This window comes from Mesocricetus auratus, unplaced genomic scaffold, assembly GCF_017639785.1.
Source record: "Mesocricetus auratus isolate SY011 unplaced genomic scaffold, BCM_Maur_2.0 Super-Scaffold_100020, whole genome shotgun sequence".
NCBI lineage: Eukaryota > Metazoa > Chordata > Mammalia > Rodentia > Cricetidae > Mesocricetus > Mesocricetus auratus.
Genome location: NW_024429201.1, coordinates 29,358,438 through 29,374,063, shown reverse-complemented (window position 1 = coordinate 29,374,063; position 15,626 = coordinate 29,358,438). Strand labels below are relative to the sequence as shown.

Sequence of the window (15,626 nt, the reverse complement as noted above, 5' to 3'; positions counted from 1 at the left end):
CCACACAATGCAGGCCTCCTGAGCAGACTATCTACCTGAATGTTGGTGTGCATATCCTGCCAACTGACAGGGGAAGGGGTCAGCATCATACCAGGATATCAACCGATATAGCTCTCAATTTAGGACAATACATCTGCACAAATCTAAATAATATAGAAACTGAGGTTCTGAGAAGCCATTTCAAAACACAGCGAGTGGACAGTGTCACAGTCCACTATTTGCAAATGTAGCAATCAGTAACAGATCTGCCCGCTGAGCAGGGCTGAAATGGTAAATGGTACAAATGATTTCACTAAATGCTATTGCCATAAGTCTGTCATCCTTACGAGTTCTGATACACTTACATGTTTTTTATGACTTCTTTCCAGAATGCTCTGGTCCATTGGGAATCGAAGGCGGGATTATATCCAATCAGCAGATCACAGCCTCGTCTACCCACCGAGCTCTTTTTGGACTCCAGAAGTGGTATCCCTACTATGCTCGGCTTAATAAGAAAGGACTCATAAATGCCTGGACAGCAGCTGAAAATGATAGATGGCCGTGGATTCAGGTAACAGAGGGATGGGACAGAGATTTTCCCCAAATGATCAGGATCAGTTATGGGATTAGGAAGACTTTGGTGTGATACTCCCACGTGTTCAGGGTGGCTGCAAAATCTAAAAACATAAAAACATGCACCTTCTCTAAAAATGTGAAAACAGCATTAAGATGCAAAATACTTAGGCATGAATACACTGCTTTAGGTTACATTGGAACAAGATCTTATTATTTGCACATGTTCATTCATATAGTGCTAACTTTTAGCAACAGATTATAAAAAGGAAAGTAATAATTTCATTACATATTCTTTGTGAGAAATAATTTCCCATGTGCAAATATAAAATGTACATCGGATTGATAGTATCCCACTCTCTGCAGCACACTCTTTTTATAAATAGAAAAGTTTTGAGTGTTCTGAGGGGCTTTATTACATATCAGTTGTGTAAAGGAGTTGGAAAGCTTCACCATCTAAAGAATAAAACAATAATCTTGGTAATCTTCACATTGTAGAAATATTCAAAGTAGGCATGCAATTACTTTACAAGTAGATAATAATATTGTAGACTTGATTACAAAACATTTTATAATTCTTCAAGGGATTTGTATTTATTTTATTTTAATTTGTTGCATCTGGACCATAGTTCTACTCCCTCTTTTCCTCCCAGTCCCCCCCCACATTCACCCCACTTCTCTTTCTATTGGGAAAGGAGCAGGCCTCCCTTGGCTATCAACAAAACATGGCATATCAAGCTGTAGTAAGACCTCTGCTCCCAAGTACTAAGGGCGAACAAGTCAACCCGGTATAAGGGTATAAGGAATAGGATCCCAAAAGTTAGCAAAAGAGTTAAGGCCAGCTCCAACTCACAGTCTTAGGAGTCACACAGGAAGACCTAGCTACACAACTGTAACATATATGCAGAGAACCTAAGTATTTCCCATGCACATTCCCGAGTTCTAGTTTTAGTCTGTGTGAGCCACCTATGAGTCCAGGTTAGTCGATTCTCTGGGTTTTCTTGCAGTGACCTTGACCCCTCTGGCTCCTACAATCCTTCCTCCCTCTTTTCAGCAGAATTCCCTGAGATTCATACTGGTTTTTATTCTCATCACAGCTAATTTTGGAATAGGAGAAAACAAGAATGTATTGAGATATTAAGAGCTTTGCTGGAAAGGAACTATCATAGTAACACTGACCTCTCATATTCTATCCATTTAATCTTCCTGAACACTCAAGTTAAAGCATAAATTAGATGCACTAGGAAGACAAAGAACATGATCAAAATTGATTTGTGTGAAATATTATACCTCTGTTCATGTGGTACCTTAGTATAAACACTTTCTATCAATTCATCAATAGCACATAACAAATATGAGAAAAGTCAAGTATACTGAGGAGTCAGAGCAGTCATGTTGAAAGTACATGGGTCAGGAAACTGATACAAGGCAATTTTTGAAGATAGCTTCCTCTGATCTAGTATCTCAGGACAAAGCATAATCAAGAATCTAGCAAATATATAGAAAATCAGGACAAATAGAGTTACTTGGAGGAATGTGTTAAAATCTGATTTGAGAGAAAATAAATGTCATTCAGCTCCCAAATCATGATACAGACACTTCTTAGTAATTATGAAAGCTCAGCCTATACTTAGACTTGTCCCTAACCAGCTCTTATACCTTAAACCATTTATGTTAACCTACATTCTATCATGTGGCATTACCTCTCTTCCATCTTGCATCTCCTGTTTCCTCTCCCTATGTCCTGGTGTCTCTGCATTTCTATCCCAGAGACCTCTTTGTCCCTTTATGTCCCACTTAACCTCTTTCTGCTTTGCTATTGGTCATTAGCTGTTTATTAAACCAATCCAAGGGAGCCTTGGAAAAGACACATCTTCACAGTGTAAACAAGTATTCTGCAACATTTCCCCTTTTATATCTAAATGAAAAGGGAAGGTTTTAAATCTAACACAGTAAAACTATATACAATGAGGATAATTATCAGGTAAGAATTATATTCATAATATCCATATGTGTTTGCAAATTAGGAGAAAGTACTGTATTATCTATCCTATCTTAGTGAGTCAGAAGTTTCATACCTAAACCATCTTCTATCCCAACTTGTATTATCATCCTAAAAATATATTTTTATACCTTAAAACATTTTTTAGATAAATAACTTAAGCTTTTATGGTTTTTAGCTTTATAAACTTTACATCTCATGTTTTTTTTCTAATTTGATAACAAGGAAAATTGGAGAACTATAACTATCTAGTCTACAATCCAATCAAAGACCCAAGGAGGATATATTTCCTGAATAAACAGAAAATACAGAGCTAGCAACTTCTAAAACTAAGTAAAGACAGAGACATCTAGCTTCCTGGACAATAACCCCAGGTTCCTATGTAACGTTGGGGCACCCATCTTTGACCTACAGTCCTAGACTATCTGACAGACTTTTCTGTGAGTCAGGAATTTTGAAGGACTGTCCTGCCTTGCCTTGGCAAAGTTTGGCACTCACTTTCTTTTGTGTCCTGCTTGCCCAGTTTGGACAGCATACAGTCAGCAGTTGAGGAAAGGGCAGTGTCTTGTACAGTGGCTAACTTTGTCACAATGAAAACAAACTCCATATGGAGGCTCCTTGATGTCATTCATTCTTTTTTTTTCTTTGAAGTAGATGGTGCTGCAGGGAGCAAATGTGTTTCATTTTCATGAAAATTCTGATGTTATTAACACATATTCTGTAGATCTCAAAAGTTTTAAAGACCAAGTGTCTTTCTAAAATACATCTCTGTTTAACCTTGAAAATATACCTAATATAACTACAAGTTTAGTTATTAAAGATGACAAACTACTAACCTCATTTCTTAATTAAATATTACATTTTAATGAGCTGCATAAGTACAATATCTTAAAACTGTATAAATATATTTATAGAATTTAAATTTAAAAATAACCTTAATTTTGTATCAATATAAATGTATATATCAACGTAAAATACTTGAGACTAATAGTTGCTTTTTAGTTCAAAGTTAACGAACCACCCTTTTATCCCATAATTTCTATACTATATTCCTAATTTTCCGTTTCAGAACAAGATCCCTGAATTTAATCTCCTTTTTTTAGCTTTCTCCATGGCTATAACCAATAACAAACTGTAACCATTTCCCCTAAGCAATGACAAATATCCACAACCATCAAATGACCAAAATCCACTCATCTACTTCTTAGGAATGTGGCTTTTGTATTCTCTATACTGCTTCCAGTTGTCTGTGAGTGACAGAGTGTCTAGAGGACCCTGAGAAGATTGGGATAATGGTCAATTCCTGGGAGAACAAGTTGTATTACTTTTTGTTTGTTCTCTGTGTGATAGGTAAGTGTAGGCCTTATCTGAAGTCTTTGTTGTTATAATCTGTGAGGCTGGATCATCTCAACTAGCAGCATTGAATTTGTTATGAATCCAGAATTTTGAGGAAACTGCAACAGAGGCATTCTGAGAGACTGGATCATCTAGGATACTTGTCTTTATTGCTTTCTGGTCCTTTTATTTTCTGAAAACTTTTAAAAGTAAAAGATGTATCTACAATAACACAAGTACAGAACATTCAATGTATATAAGTCAGCTAAAGATGACATTTTTGTTTATTTTTGAGCAGGTAAACGTCATCTGTTAACTTTACAAGTCTGTTTGGACTGTATAACTAAACCTCTATCCATGTCAAATGAAAGGATGGCATGTAGTAATTAGTCGTGAGGATTCTGTAGATAACAAGGTTTATCCTGTCTGTCTAGTCTCAGAGCTGTGCCCATGCACACACATCTCCTATCCTGTAGTCTTCCCTGGCTCCCTCCCTCACATCTGCAGCCAAGATTCTCAGGATGGTTCAGCTGATCAAATTTTATCTTTGTTAATTTTAAATAAACCCACAGCCTTTTGTTTCCTGTGGAAACAAAGGCACAACTTCTCTCTCAGCACAACATATTTTCTGACATCCATTTTAAAGTTAAGGCATCCTTAAAATATATAGGCTGGTTTAATCCAGTAGTATTTTTCCTCAATCTCTTAGTAGCTGTTATATATGCTTCATTATCATTTAAAAATTCAAAGTCAACAAAGCACTACAGGTTCCAGAATCCCTTTCTATTTTCCATCCTTACATGGCTTACCTTTGGAGTGAGGGGGTATTTATTTTTTAGGTTTGTTTGTTTGAGCATATAATGCTCTACCTGCATTATTCCTGCAGGCCAGAAGAGGGCACCAGATCTCACTACAGATGGTTGTGAACTACCATGTGGTTGCTGGAAATTGAACTCAGGAACTCTAGAAGAGCAGTCCTTGCTCTTAACTGCTGAGACATCTCTCCAGTCCCACTTTATTTTTAATTATTTTTAAACCATCTTAATGACTGTCTATACCCATTTTCTTTTCTTTCATTAGCATCTAAGCACATTTTAAAGCATACTCTATGTAGGCATTTCAGGCTGATGGGATGGGACAGGCATTCTGGCAATCAGGAGACACAGAATACTGAGTATTACACAGCTCAGATGGAAAGGTATCCTGGAGCTCGGGAGCCAAAGCCTACCACAGGCTGCAATGAGAGTAGCAGCTTACAGCGCTGCCCCAGGGAAAGGCTTTCTTAGTATATTGGCTCTGCTCTAGCAAGAGAGGGTCTTCCAGCTGAAGATGTTTGCCCAGTGTAGCAGTTTTGCTCAGGCAGGAGGTTTCCCTATGGAAAGTTGCTATAGTTGCTACAGTTCCGCACTGCTCCCTGTATAGTGGAGATCCAAGCGTTACAACTCAGCTCTGCCAGGGGAAGGTTTCCCCTGCAAAAGTGTTACAGCCCTGCTTGCTCGGCTCTGCCCAGGGTCTTCTCTGCTCCACCGCAAAAGGTCTTCACCCAAAGTTCATCGAAGGGGTTTATTGGGAGGGAAGAATCCAGAAGGGTGGCAGAGTACAGCCAGGTAGAGTGAACAGCTACAAGCAAAATAGACACAGGGTTTATATAGGGCTTTCAGGATGGGGATTGATCAGATTTCAATGCTGAACTCAGATTGGCTAGAGCTCCTGCTCAAGGATTGGTTAGTTTTCTGCACAGGGTTAGGGTCAGATTAGGCTCTGATTTCAGGGCCAAAGTGTGTTTCTTTCTCTGGTCCTTTTTTGCCTTTTGGCTCTAATTTTAGGGTCAGGGTGTATTTCTTTCACTGACTCAAATTCCAGAGACAAAGTGTGTTTATTTGGCACTGGTTTCAGGGTCAGGGTACATTTTTTTGGTTCTGGTTGTAGGGCCAAAGTATGTTTCTTTGGCTCTGCTCAGGGTGTGTTTCTTTGGCTGATGCCTCTTCCCTACACTCTATCTGTTCAGATCTTTTCTGGATCTTGACCTCACTTTACTAAGTGTCTGCTGCATTCTCTGACAGTGTAAACCAAGCCTTAATCTTATAGAACTTCTGTTGCATTGCTAGCTTATGGTACTGGTGGCTAGTTCACCACTGCTTGGTTCCATGAGGCAAGCCTCATGGAGGAGGTACCAGGAGGAGTCTCCTTTATTGTCCTAGCTCTGTGAAGTTCCTGTAAGCAGAGAGGTCCAGGCAGCAACTGCAGTGCCTCCAGCCTTCATGACTTCTCTGTCTCTGTGGTTGTGCCATGTGTCAAATGTCAAGTATAGTATGCTTTAGTCTGACAATGACACAGAGACTTATTCCTAATTATGAAAACTTGGCCTTTAATTTAGGTTATCCCACTCATTCTTATAACTTAAATTAACCCATTCCTATTAATCTATGTTGTACCATGTGGCTTTTTACCTCTGTTTCCTTTTGTATGTCCTTCCGACTCCTTGATTGTTCTGCTGGGTCTCCCTTAAACCTTGATTATATTCTCTTCCTATCTCTCCTGCCTAGATATTGATCACTCAGTTTTTTTGTTACACCAATCACAGTAACTCATCACCTAATATACAAATATTACTCAACAATGGAGTCCTCTTTAAGAATATTATTAGGTATCTTATCTTTACACTATGGTTTGAATCAGAGAAATATGGAACACATGATGTTGCTTTATTAAGTTTATCTACAGGCATTAATAGTAGGAAATTTTTAATGGCTGATTGGAAACAATTTCCTATCTCAAAACTGAGCCCAAACTTCATTCAGTGTCTTTCTTTGTTTGGAGTCTCTTTGGAAATTGTATGTAAATTAGATACATTGTGTTGATCTTCACAGCTATATAGAATTTTTGGAAAGTTCATATTTTATTTGTGAAATTATGTTGACATGCATTTGCAGAAGTCAACTCATAAGTTACTGTTGGACTTTTCAATATGTAGCTACCTCTGTGGGAAAAGTCCCAGATTATAGAAATGTTACATCTGTAACAAGTGGCAGAAAAGCAGTGTACCTCATTTTCATTTTGTTGAATATTTAAAGTGTTTTTTTCCAATTTCCAAGCTATTGTGGATAAAGTGACTGTGAAAATGTCTGAGAAAGTATTGGTGGAGTGGTTCAATGTTGCCTCCTTTGGACAACTTTAAATATTTAAATATACTATCATTTTTATGGACACATGCTCATTTTATTTTTGGACAAGTTTCTTATGTACTTAACACAGCACGCCAACCTTTCCAAGATATTTTTGCATTCTTTGATCCTGGAGAAGAAATTATTCAATGGAACAAGAAAATGGTTAGCTCAAAAAAGTTTAAATTAAAGATTAACTGTTTGTCTAAAACTGAATAATTAAAGAACTTGTCTCATAGAGTTCAGTAACAGTATTTTACCCTATGCAGCTTATTTTAGTAATACTTTTAAAAAATTAGACCTTAAAACTGCAATTGTGGAATGCATGGAAATTCTCATTACCCTAGTCACGGCATATCTAAATTATTACATGTTGATGTGTCTGATGGGGTAATATAGTATCATATTTAAACTTTCATTTCAAAGTTGATTTACTACTTTGTGCTCACAGGAGTATTTTAACATTGATTAATGTAGATTGTCTCTTTTTGTTTCAAAATAATTCTTATTACTTTATAATATTTGGCTATGATCTAAATATGATTCTTTCCTTCAAATAACACTGGAGGTAAATATAAAATAAAGATATGTCCTATATTTTAATGTACTCAGGATTATGTGTCCTTTTGCCAAAATAAAAGCTTCTCCACTGCAGTCCATAACATCTATGTGTCATCCTCAGACTGTGCTGTAAAAATTGCCTCATCAGTTTGGAAAGCATGGTTGTTGTTGTTGTTGTTGTTGTTGGGTTTGTTTCTGTCTTGGTGATAGTAAAAGGTAAATTAAAAACAATAATAACTCAGCTTGGTTACATTGCCCTTGGAATCACAGAGAGTGGAGACTGTGGGGTAGGGGAAGGTAAAGGTAAGAACAGTGAAATAAAGTAGGAAAGAAAGATAGCAGACATGCACCACTCAGTGAAAAGTCTGTAAAAATACCAAGAGCCTAGTAGAGTGCTTTCTGGGAGTATGGTTAGCTTTAGGATCAGTGGGTAACTTGATGCTGTGTAATTAGTTATAGAACAGCTTGAATTTAGTATCAAAGGGCACTTTGAACTTGTTATTATGTTAATGTTCTGAAGTGACTCTGGGTTCTTCTGTATTAATAAAAAAACACACTATCCCAAAGAAAATTACCTCATGTCGGCAGTTTAAGCCCTATTGATAGTTAATTCATGACACTATGTTACACATGCCTTGGTTGCAAATTCTATACACAGGGGAGTTTTCTTGTCCTTCCTTCTTTACTTACTGCCTCTCTCCTTCCCTTCCTTATTTTTGTTTATATAAGTTGTTTCAACAATGGGACTGAGAGTGTACAAAAACAGTCTAATTATCAAATTCATTTTCATGGTAGCACTTAAAATAGCTTTAGTCACTTGTTGTCCCTTACTCTATTATTGTAATCATCTGATTAGTAGGTGTTCCACTTATTTTAAACCCATTTCCATAAGACCATATAAAGAAAAAACCGTTAATAGAGTCATATGACTTAATTCTGAAAGAATAGGGAAAGCAGAACATAAAAGATATATTCTTTATGTCTCATGGCAATCATACAACAACAACATTCAAGGATTCTCACATATACTATGTTCAGCTACATAGTATATCCCACTGCTGGAATATATGGTATAATGAATCAAAAAAGTCTTACTCATCTTCCAGGCAGAGGAAACTAAGTTCCTAAAAACCCAATGACCAACCAGCATTGCTTTCACAATCTCCGCAAATTACTTTCATGAGTAAAAGTAGAGAAGCATGAATGGTTTGCTGTAAATTACTTATAGAGAAGAGTGCTGGCTAAACACTGTGCACAAAACATCACAAGTGACACTTGTTCCTGCCTCGATTACGTTTCATTCCTGAACTGTTTAAAACATTCATGTTCAGGGCCAGCTGGATAGCTCAGCAGGTAAAAGTTCTTACTGCCAATCCTGATGACCTGAATTAAATCCCTGGGACCTACATGACAGAAGAACAGAGCTTAATCCAGCAAGCTGCTCTCCTGCTTCCACAATCTCTGGCATGTGTAGGTACACCACACACACACAAACACACACTACAAGCACGCACACATACTACAAGCACACACACATTCATACATATATGTGCACATGTGCACACACTACAAGCACACACACAATCACACACACATGTGCATGTATACCCACATTACAAGCACAGACATGTAAAAATGCACTACAAACACACACACATACTACAAGCACAATAAAGATGTAATAAAAAATTCTTTAAAGAAGGTTTTATTAAGATTCTTGCAGGGTTTTAATATACTTTGCTATAATCACACCACAGGAGTCTAGAAAACTAGACACACTTTTGTAATATAAATGTATACTCTTCCTATAAGATTCATATCTGTAGACAGTATTAAAACCCTAATGTTTTTCTAACAGGCAAGATTTGTAATTTTACTCTCATAGAAATATCAAAGACATAAAAACATCCTCAGTGCTGCTGTTCAGAATATATAAAGAATTACAGGATATAGGACATTCGGTAATGTAAATTTTAACATCTATTAAACTCTTACGAGATAGTTTAGTCTAACTCTTCATTGTACAAAATACTTTGTGAGATTTTATGGGTGTTGCTTCTGACATTCATCGGAGAAACTGTCACAGCAAATAGTCTGATCTTCTGACCATTACAATCTTTTCAAAACCATTTCTACAAGAATCCCAAACCCTACCAAATGATCAACCAAGTAACAAGTCCCAATATCCAGACTGTGCAGAATCTATTTAGAAATGTATATAAATGTGCATATATATATACATATATATATATATTAAGTATGGAGCAATGCTTGTTGCTGGAGTTTCTTTCCAGCCAGATATGAAGGCAGGGCCCACGAAACCGAGAGAGCAAGGTGGAGTATGTGAGAGGAGCTGAAGGGAGTAGGGGGATGGAGAAATGATGTAATTATATCTTAAGACCAACAGAAAACATTTTGTTTCATTTTACTTGCTATATAGGATAGTCATTAGGAAACTTGTTTCAGTTTACAAAGGATGAGGTTTTAAGTGCCCTAGTGTGGGACAACCTCCATAAGTTCAGGTTATACTAAAAGGGAGAAAATCTGAATACTTAGAAGCAGCAGCAGCTCTCTTTTTTATGAAAAAAGCATTCAAAAATCAGAATCTCTGCATACAGACGCCATCTTGATTTCCTTTGTAGCCAGTACCCTGGTTCTGTCTTGCTATCTCATCACAGGCAGCCCGGCAGCCTCTGATATGCAAAGGGCTGTTTCTGGCATGTGGGACCTAAAGAAACAGAGCTCCCAGACCAATCATATTTGAGGGACTCTACTGTCTGCCAGAGCTGCTTACAAATCTGTGCAGCTACGTGTACTCCTCAGTATTGTGAGACAGAATCCTCTCAGCAGAGAGTGCTAAGCCTGCTTATCAGAACTCCCTGTGGGAGATGCTCTTAATGAATAGGTGTCACTTCTGTCCCCACTGAAGCAGTTTAACACAGCTGCATCAGTGCCTTCCACAAGAATACAGAAAGTTTCCTGGCAGCCTGTCCTGAAGTGCCTACGTGTGAGAAATGCAGGAAAGTAGGAGAAACGTGTGAGCCTGAAGTAACGGTTTGAGTGTCTCTTCATGTTTATCTTCTGGGAACTGGTGGTATTACTATTTGGACAGGGCTGAAGGAATCCCTTATTTCCACAGCAGACACTGAGCAAATTTGTTCTGCCCCGGAGCCTCACTGAAAAACCTCCTTGTGTTGAAAATATGACCCTGTACCAAGCCACCTGGCCTCATTCTGAAGGCTTCATTTTCTCATGGCAGCAATTAATTTAAAACCCTTTTCTGTCTGTGAGAGTTTGAACTTTCAAAACTAGCTAAAATAGACTTAATAAAGCAGACATAGAAGTAGATGCATTTCCCATGGCATACTAGCTTTCCAGGCTAGAGGAACTCTAGCTACTCTATGTGTTAAATGACATCTTCAAACCATGCCTGTTATCCTTTTATTCAGGTGTGCAGATATAGATGAGTTATTTAGGTTTGTTAAACCTATATGATGCAAAATCATGATTCAAACTCAGACAGCTGGAGTGAGAGACCAGCTCTGAAAATGAGAGACTCCACTCATTTATGGATTTTAGACATGAATCAGGGGAGTGCCAGCATACAATCCTATTGCCAGAGTTTGGGAAACAGAACCTTCATCCAGCAACTGACAAAAGGAGAGGCAGACACCCACAGATAAACACTGAACTGAACTCCTGGAATCCAGTGACAAAAAGGGAGAAATGATGGACAAGAGTTAAGACTGGGCTAGTTTAACCCACAGAAACAGTTGACCTGAACAAAGGGGAGCACTAGGACCCCAGACTGATGGCTGTATGGAAAGCATGGGACTGACTCAGACCCCCTGAATGTGGGTGTCAATGAGGAGGCCTACATAATCTATGGGGCCTTCGGTAGGATTTATCTCTGGTGTACAAACAGACTTTGAGTGCCCATCCCACAATGAGGGATGCTCTCTCATCCTGGACTCTTGGAGGAGAGCCTCGACCCTACCCTGGATGACATAACAGACTCTGGAGTTCCACCATGGAGAGCCTCACTCTACCTGGAGATTTGAGTGGAGACTGGGTGGGAGGCTGGGGGCCTGATGCGAAGGGATGAGGAGGAGGGGAGGGAGAGGAATCTGGGATTGACATGTGAAACAAACTTGTTTCTAATTTAAACAAACAAAGAAAAAAATAAATGTAAGATTCTGATAATGCTGGTTATGTAACTGAAAAACATTCTGCTTAAGTGTTCAGAGACTGCAAGAGAGTGAGAGTGACAGTGGGAGAAAGTTCAGCTTCCTTTTAAAAGGGAAAAATGGCCACTGGGTGCCATTCCTGACCAAGAAGTTATTTGCAACTGATACCTGCTGGAAGAGGCAAAAGCAGTGTTCTCTAAAGGGGTGTCACCACACTCCAGGACTGTTGGGGAAGTCCTGTGTATATGTCAATAAATTACTGCTGGCCAATAGGAATCTAGATAGGTGGGGCTAGGAGTCCAGGAGGATTCTGGGAAGGAGAAACACAGGAGAGTCAACATGTAACACCATGGGGTAGGAGCCCAGAACTATTCTCCGGTAAGAGACATACTTAGATTAACAATTATGGGGTAATTACTTAAAGCAGAGCTAGCCAGTAAGAGACAAGCAAGGCCAACAGCTTCATAATTAATACAGCGTCTTGTGTGTTATTTGGGAACTACAATGCGGCAGAGCCCAGGCGGCTGGCAGGTGATAAACCAAAGCGGCTAGCAAGGAAAAAGCTGCCCTTAACACAGGGCAAGCTCCATCCAAGGGAGGAGTTGCCCAACACAAAACAAAGCCCATGGTTTGTTTTTTCTTCTGAGTGAGATTTTTGTTCAATTTGGGCATTTTTTCTCATTGTTTTTCTATTTGTTTTATTTTTGATTTTGTGTTTTTTTTTAAAGAAGTAGGAGCACAAATTTGATGAATGGGGGTGGAGAGCATCTTTGAGGAATGAAGGGAGAGGTTAAAAATAAAGATCAAATATACTGTATGGAAAGCTTTTTTGAAAAGATTGTTGTCACACTGATAATTTTAAAAATAAATAGAAAGAGATCAATGAAAAAAATGAGAGACCCTCTGGGCTATGAGGTCTTCAACAGCTTTTGGTAATTCCACCTGGTTAGGGGTGGGTAGGAGGTAAACATTAAAAATTCCTAGAGCTTGAAAGTAAGATTCGTATATTTGTCCATCATCCAATAGTTCACTGCTTGTCTGGACAGTGGTTCTCAAACTTTACATAAAATCCACATGAAGATCTCTTTGTAAACAGAGGGCTTCTCTCTTAGAGTTCCAGAATGATTAGATCAGAGGATAACTTAGGGATTCTTAGGGCTTATCAGATTCATTTTGACACTGGTGATTCTGGTGAAGCTCACTGTCGAGCAAGAGAAGCTTTCTTCACTCTAGAGCTGTCCCTTCCATTATTAGAAGTGACTTTATTAAATGCCTCAAGATTCTGGAGAACATGCAAAATGTGCCCCTGGTGTGATGCATTTAAAATAATGTATGGTAATAGGGCACAGCAAATCCAGGCTAGCTACTTAAGATCCCTTGATAATGCTTTGTTGGTCGCTCCATGATGTTCTGTCACTCTCAGGGAAGATCCACACTGGTACATAAACTGGTGGTGCTATTGACCAATTGTTTCCAAAGTTCTTTCTCTGTAACATGAAGCTTTCAATAATTAAGCCATAATTAAATAGTAAAAAGATTGTAAAAATATCTAATCCCACAAGACCTGGCTTTAAATATTTTATTGTTAAATCTGCCATCATGTCTTTAAAGAGGAGATTCCTATATTTTATAAGCACAGAATATAATGAAAAGTCATTTTACATTTTAATTTAATAATTAAAAGGTGACTTTGGCACGTCTCCATATTTTAAGATGGGTTTAAAACCCTTGAAACCAAATAAAACAAGTTCAAAGGAAGAAACAACAAGGATAGATCATATTATATTGAAGAATCTAGGGGTTATGCCTAAAAATAAAAGGAAAGTTGACTACAAAATGTGAAAGTATATCAAAGTGAAAGTAACTTCACAGTTAATATTTACTATGGATTTTTCAATGGCTCATTAACTCTGTCAAAACTAGAATTTTGAAGGATGTCTTGCCAATCGTCTTGTTGTGAACACATAGCACAGTACTCAACAGGAAGACACATTTTTGTAAAGATATATTTGGAAAAGTGTCCAGTTTGCTTACATTCTTGATCAGAATGTCCAGTGTGTGGTTGGAAAGGTAGGTTTCTATCTGAAAAGAAGCTAGAAGTAGATTAATTAATCAGCTGTTGTTACTTTCCGGACTGTCCTTTCACTATTCCCTCATGAGAAATGTGACAATACCTCGGGGAAGGAACTTTGGGAATATCCATTTAAACTAGACACATTCAGAACAAGTGAGGCTCTTGGGATGAAATGTTATTTTTTTCTATTTTCATCAAATCATGTTACAGACAACAAACTTACCCAGCAGAACCACTGTGCAGGGCTCACAGAAAGAAAGTAACTGAACTTTGAGTTTATGAATAAGTGAGTCCATTTTCCATTAATGCTTTCAAGAACATATTTTTATATCATATATTGGCTACATTTTCCCCATGTGTTTATTTGTAATGTAACTGTTGCTGTTTTCCCAGAATTGATATATTTAATTAAAATTGTAGCTGTTTGAGCCTAACATTGGTATACTTAATATAGATTGCTTCATTTTCTTGTGATTTCACTTCTTGGAAAAATAATCTAACTCACCCTCATGCACAAATAAGCTCATAGTTTCCATGCTTCTATTATGTGCTTTACGCTCCAATAGTTTGAAGCATTTTGCTGCAAGTTCATAACATATAGTCTATTTTTCTAACTCTCATGTTTAAACAACTCTGTTAAACTTAGGTCTTCTAGTTGATTGCTCTTATTACTGCCATTAATAGATAAAGTGCTAAATTTAGAAGTACATGTGAAATTTTCTATTTAGTTATCCTAACAGGAGCCTAGCCTGAGCCAGTGTCTGTACGTAATGATATTTTTCAAGCCTTTGTACCAAACTACAGTAATCTCATGAAATAAAAACTCCACAATTTAATGTAACTGCCAGGGAATCTCTTTGTAGGGTGGCTTAACCTAGATGTTGATATCGTGCATAAAACGTAAAAGAGAAGTTCATTACCTAATATGTTTTAGAATGTGTCTCTTGCTTCCTAGTCTACAGCAGATGAACTTCTATTTATTGAGAATCTACTACTTATAGCTTTTAAGCAATATAGAAATGTTATATGGTGACATAGACATTCCTGAATAAAAACATTTCAAATTTTAATATGGAAATCTCATATTTCATTGTGTTGGCATTTGGAAAGTAAAGCCATGATTTAGTGCAATAACAATTATGTCCAGACAATTTGCTCTGGGAAGTGCCCCCTCATGAAGACCTTTGAAGAGGACTTTCCTCTGCTTTTCCTGGCTGACACACAGCATCCATAGCCATGGCACTCAGCGCATCTTCCATTTGCTAACTGATAGTAGCAACATGCTCTCTCCTCTGCAGCTTTCTCCCTGGACTACATGTGACTCTCCTAGTATGTAATCCATAACTTCTTGTCCTTTTTGTTTCCATATGTTTAATGGTAGCTTTATTCATTTGTCATGGGGGGCACATACCTAAATTCATGTTTGGAGGTCAGAGGTCAACTTGCAAGAGCCATCCATTATGTGGGTCCCGGGAATCAAATTTAGATGGTCAGGCTTCATGGCAAGTTCTCTCACCTGCAAAGTCATCTTCTATTTTCCCTGCATAGCCTGTCCTATAAAGATGTTCTGAAAGGTTCCCATATTAGACAACCCATTTGAGGAAAAGAACACACTTGTCTCAACCTGTATTCTCACCAGTTTCAGTGACTGCTCTCTTATAAACAAAATTGCATTACAACTGTTGTTATTCCTTTACACATATCTATTAAAGGAAATAGGATATAGAGGTAAATAAATAAGCCATGTCATC

The 15,626-nt window shown here is 37.8% G+C and overlaps 1 protein-coding gene across 2 annotated transcripts in view; it reads left to right on the top strand.

Annotated features, from left to right (window-relative positions):
• Edil3 (EGF like repeats and discoidin domains 3) overlaps window positions 1–15,626 on the top strand; it is a 476,202-nt gene that overhangs the window by 321,516 nt on the left and 139,060 nt on the right. For both annotated transcript variants that reach the window (XM_021223453.2, XM_005065680.4), the window contains one exon: window positions 369–550. In XM_021223453.2, coding sequence (XP_021079112.1) covers window positions 369–550 — 182 coding nt within the window. The remainder of the gene's footprint in view (window positions 1–368; window positions 551–15,626) is intronic.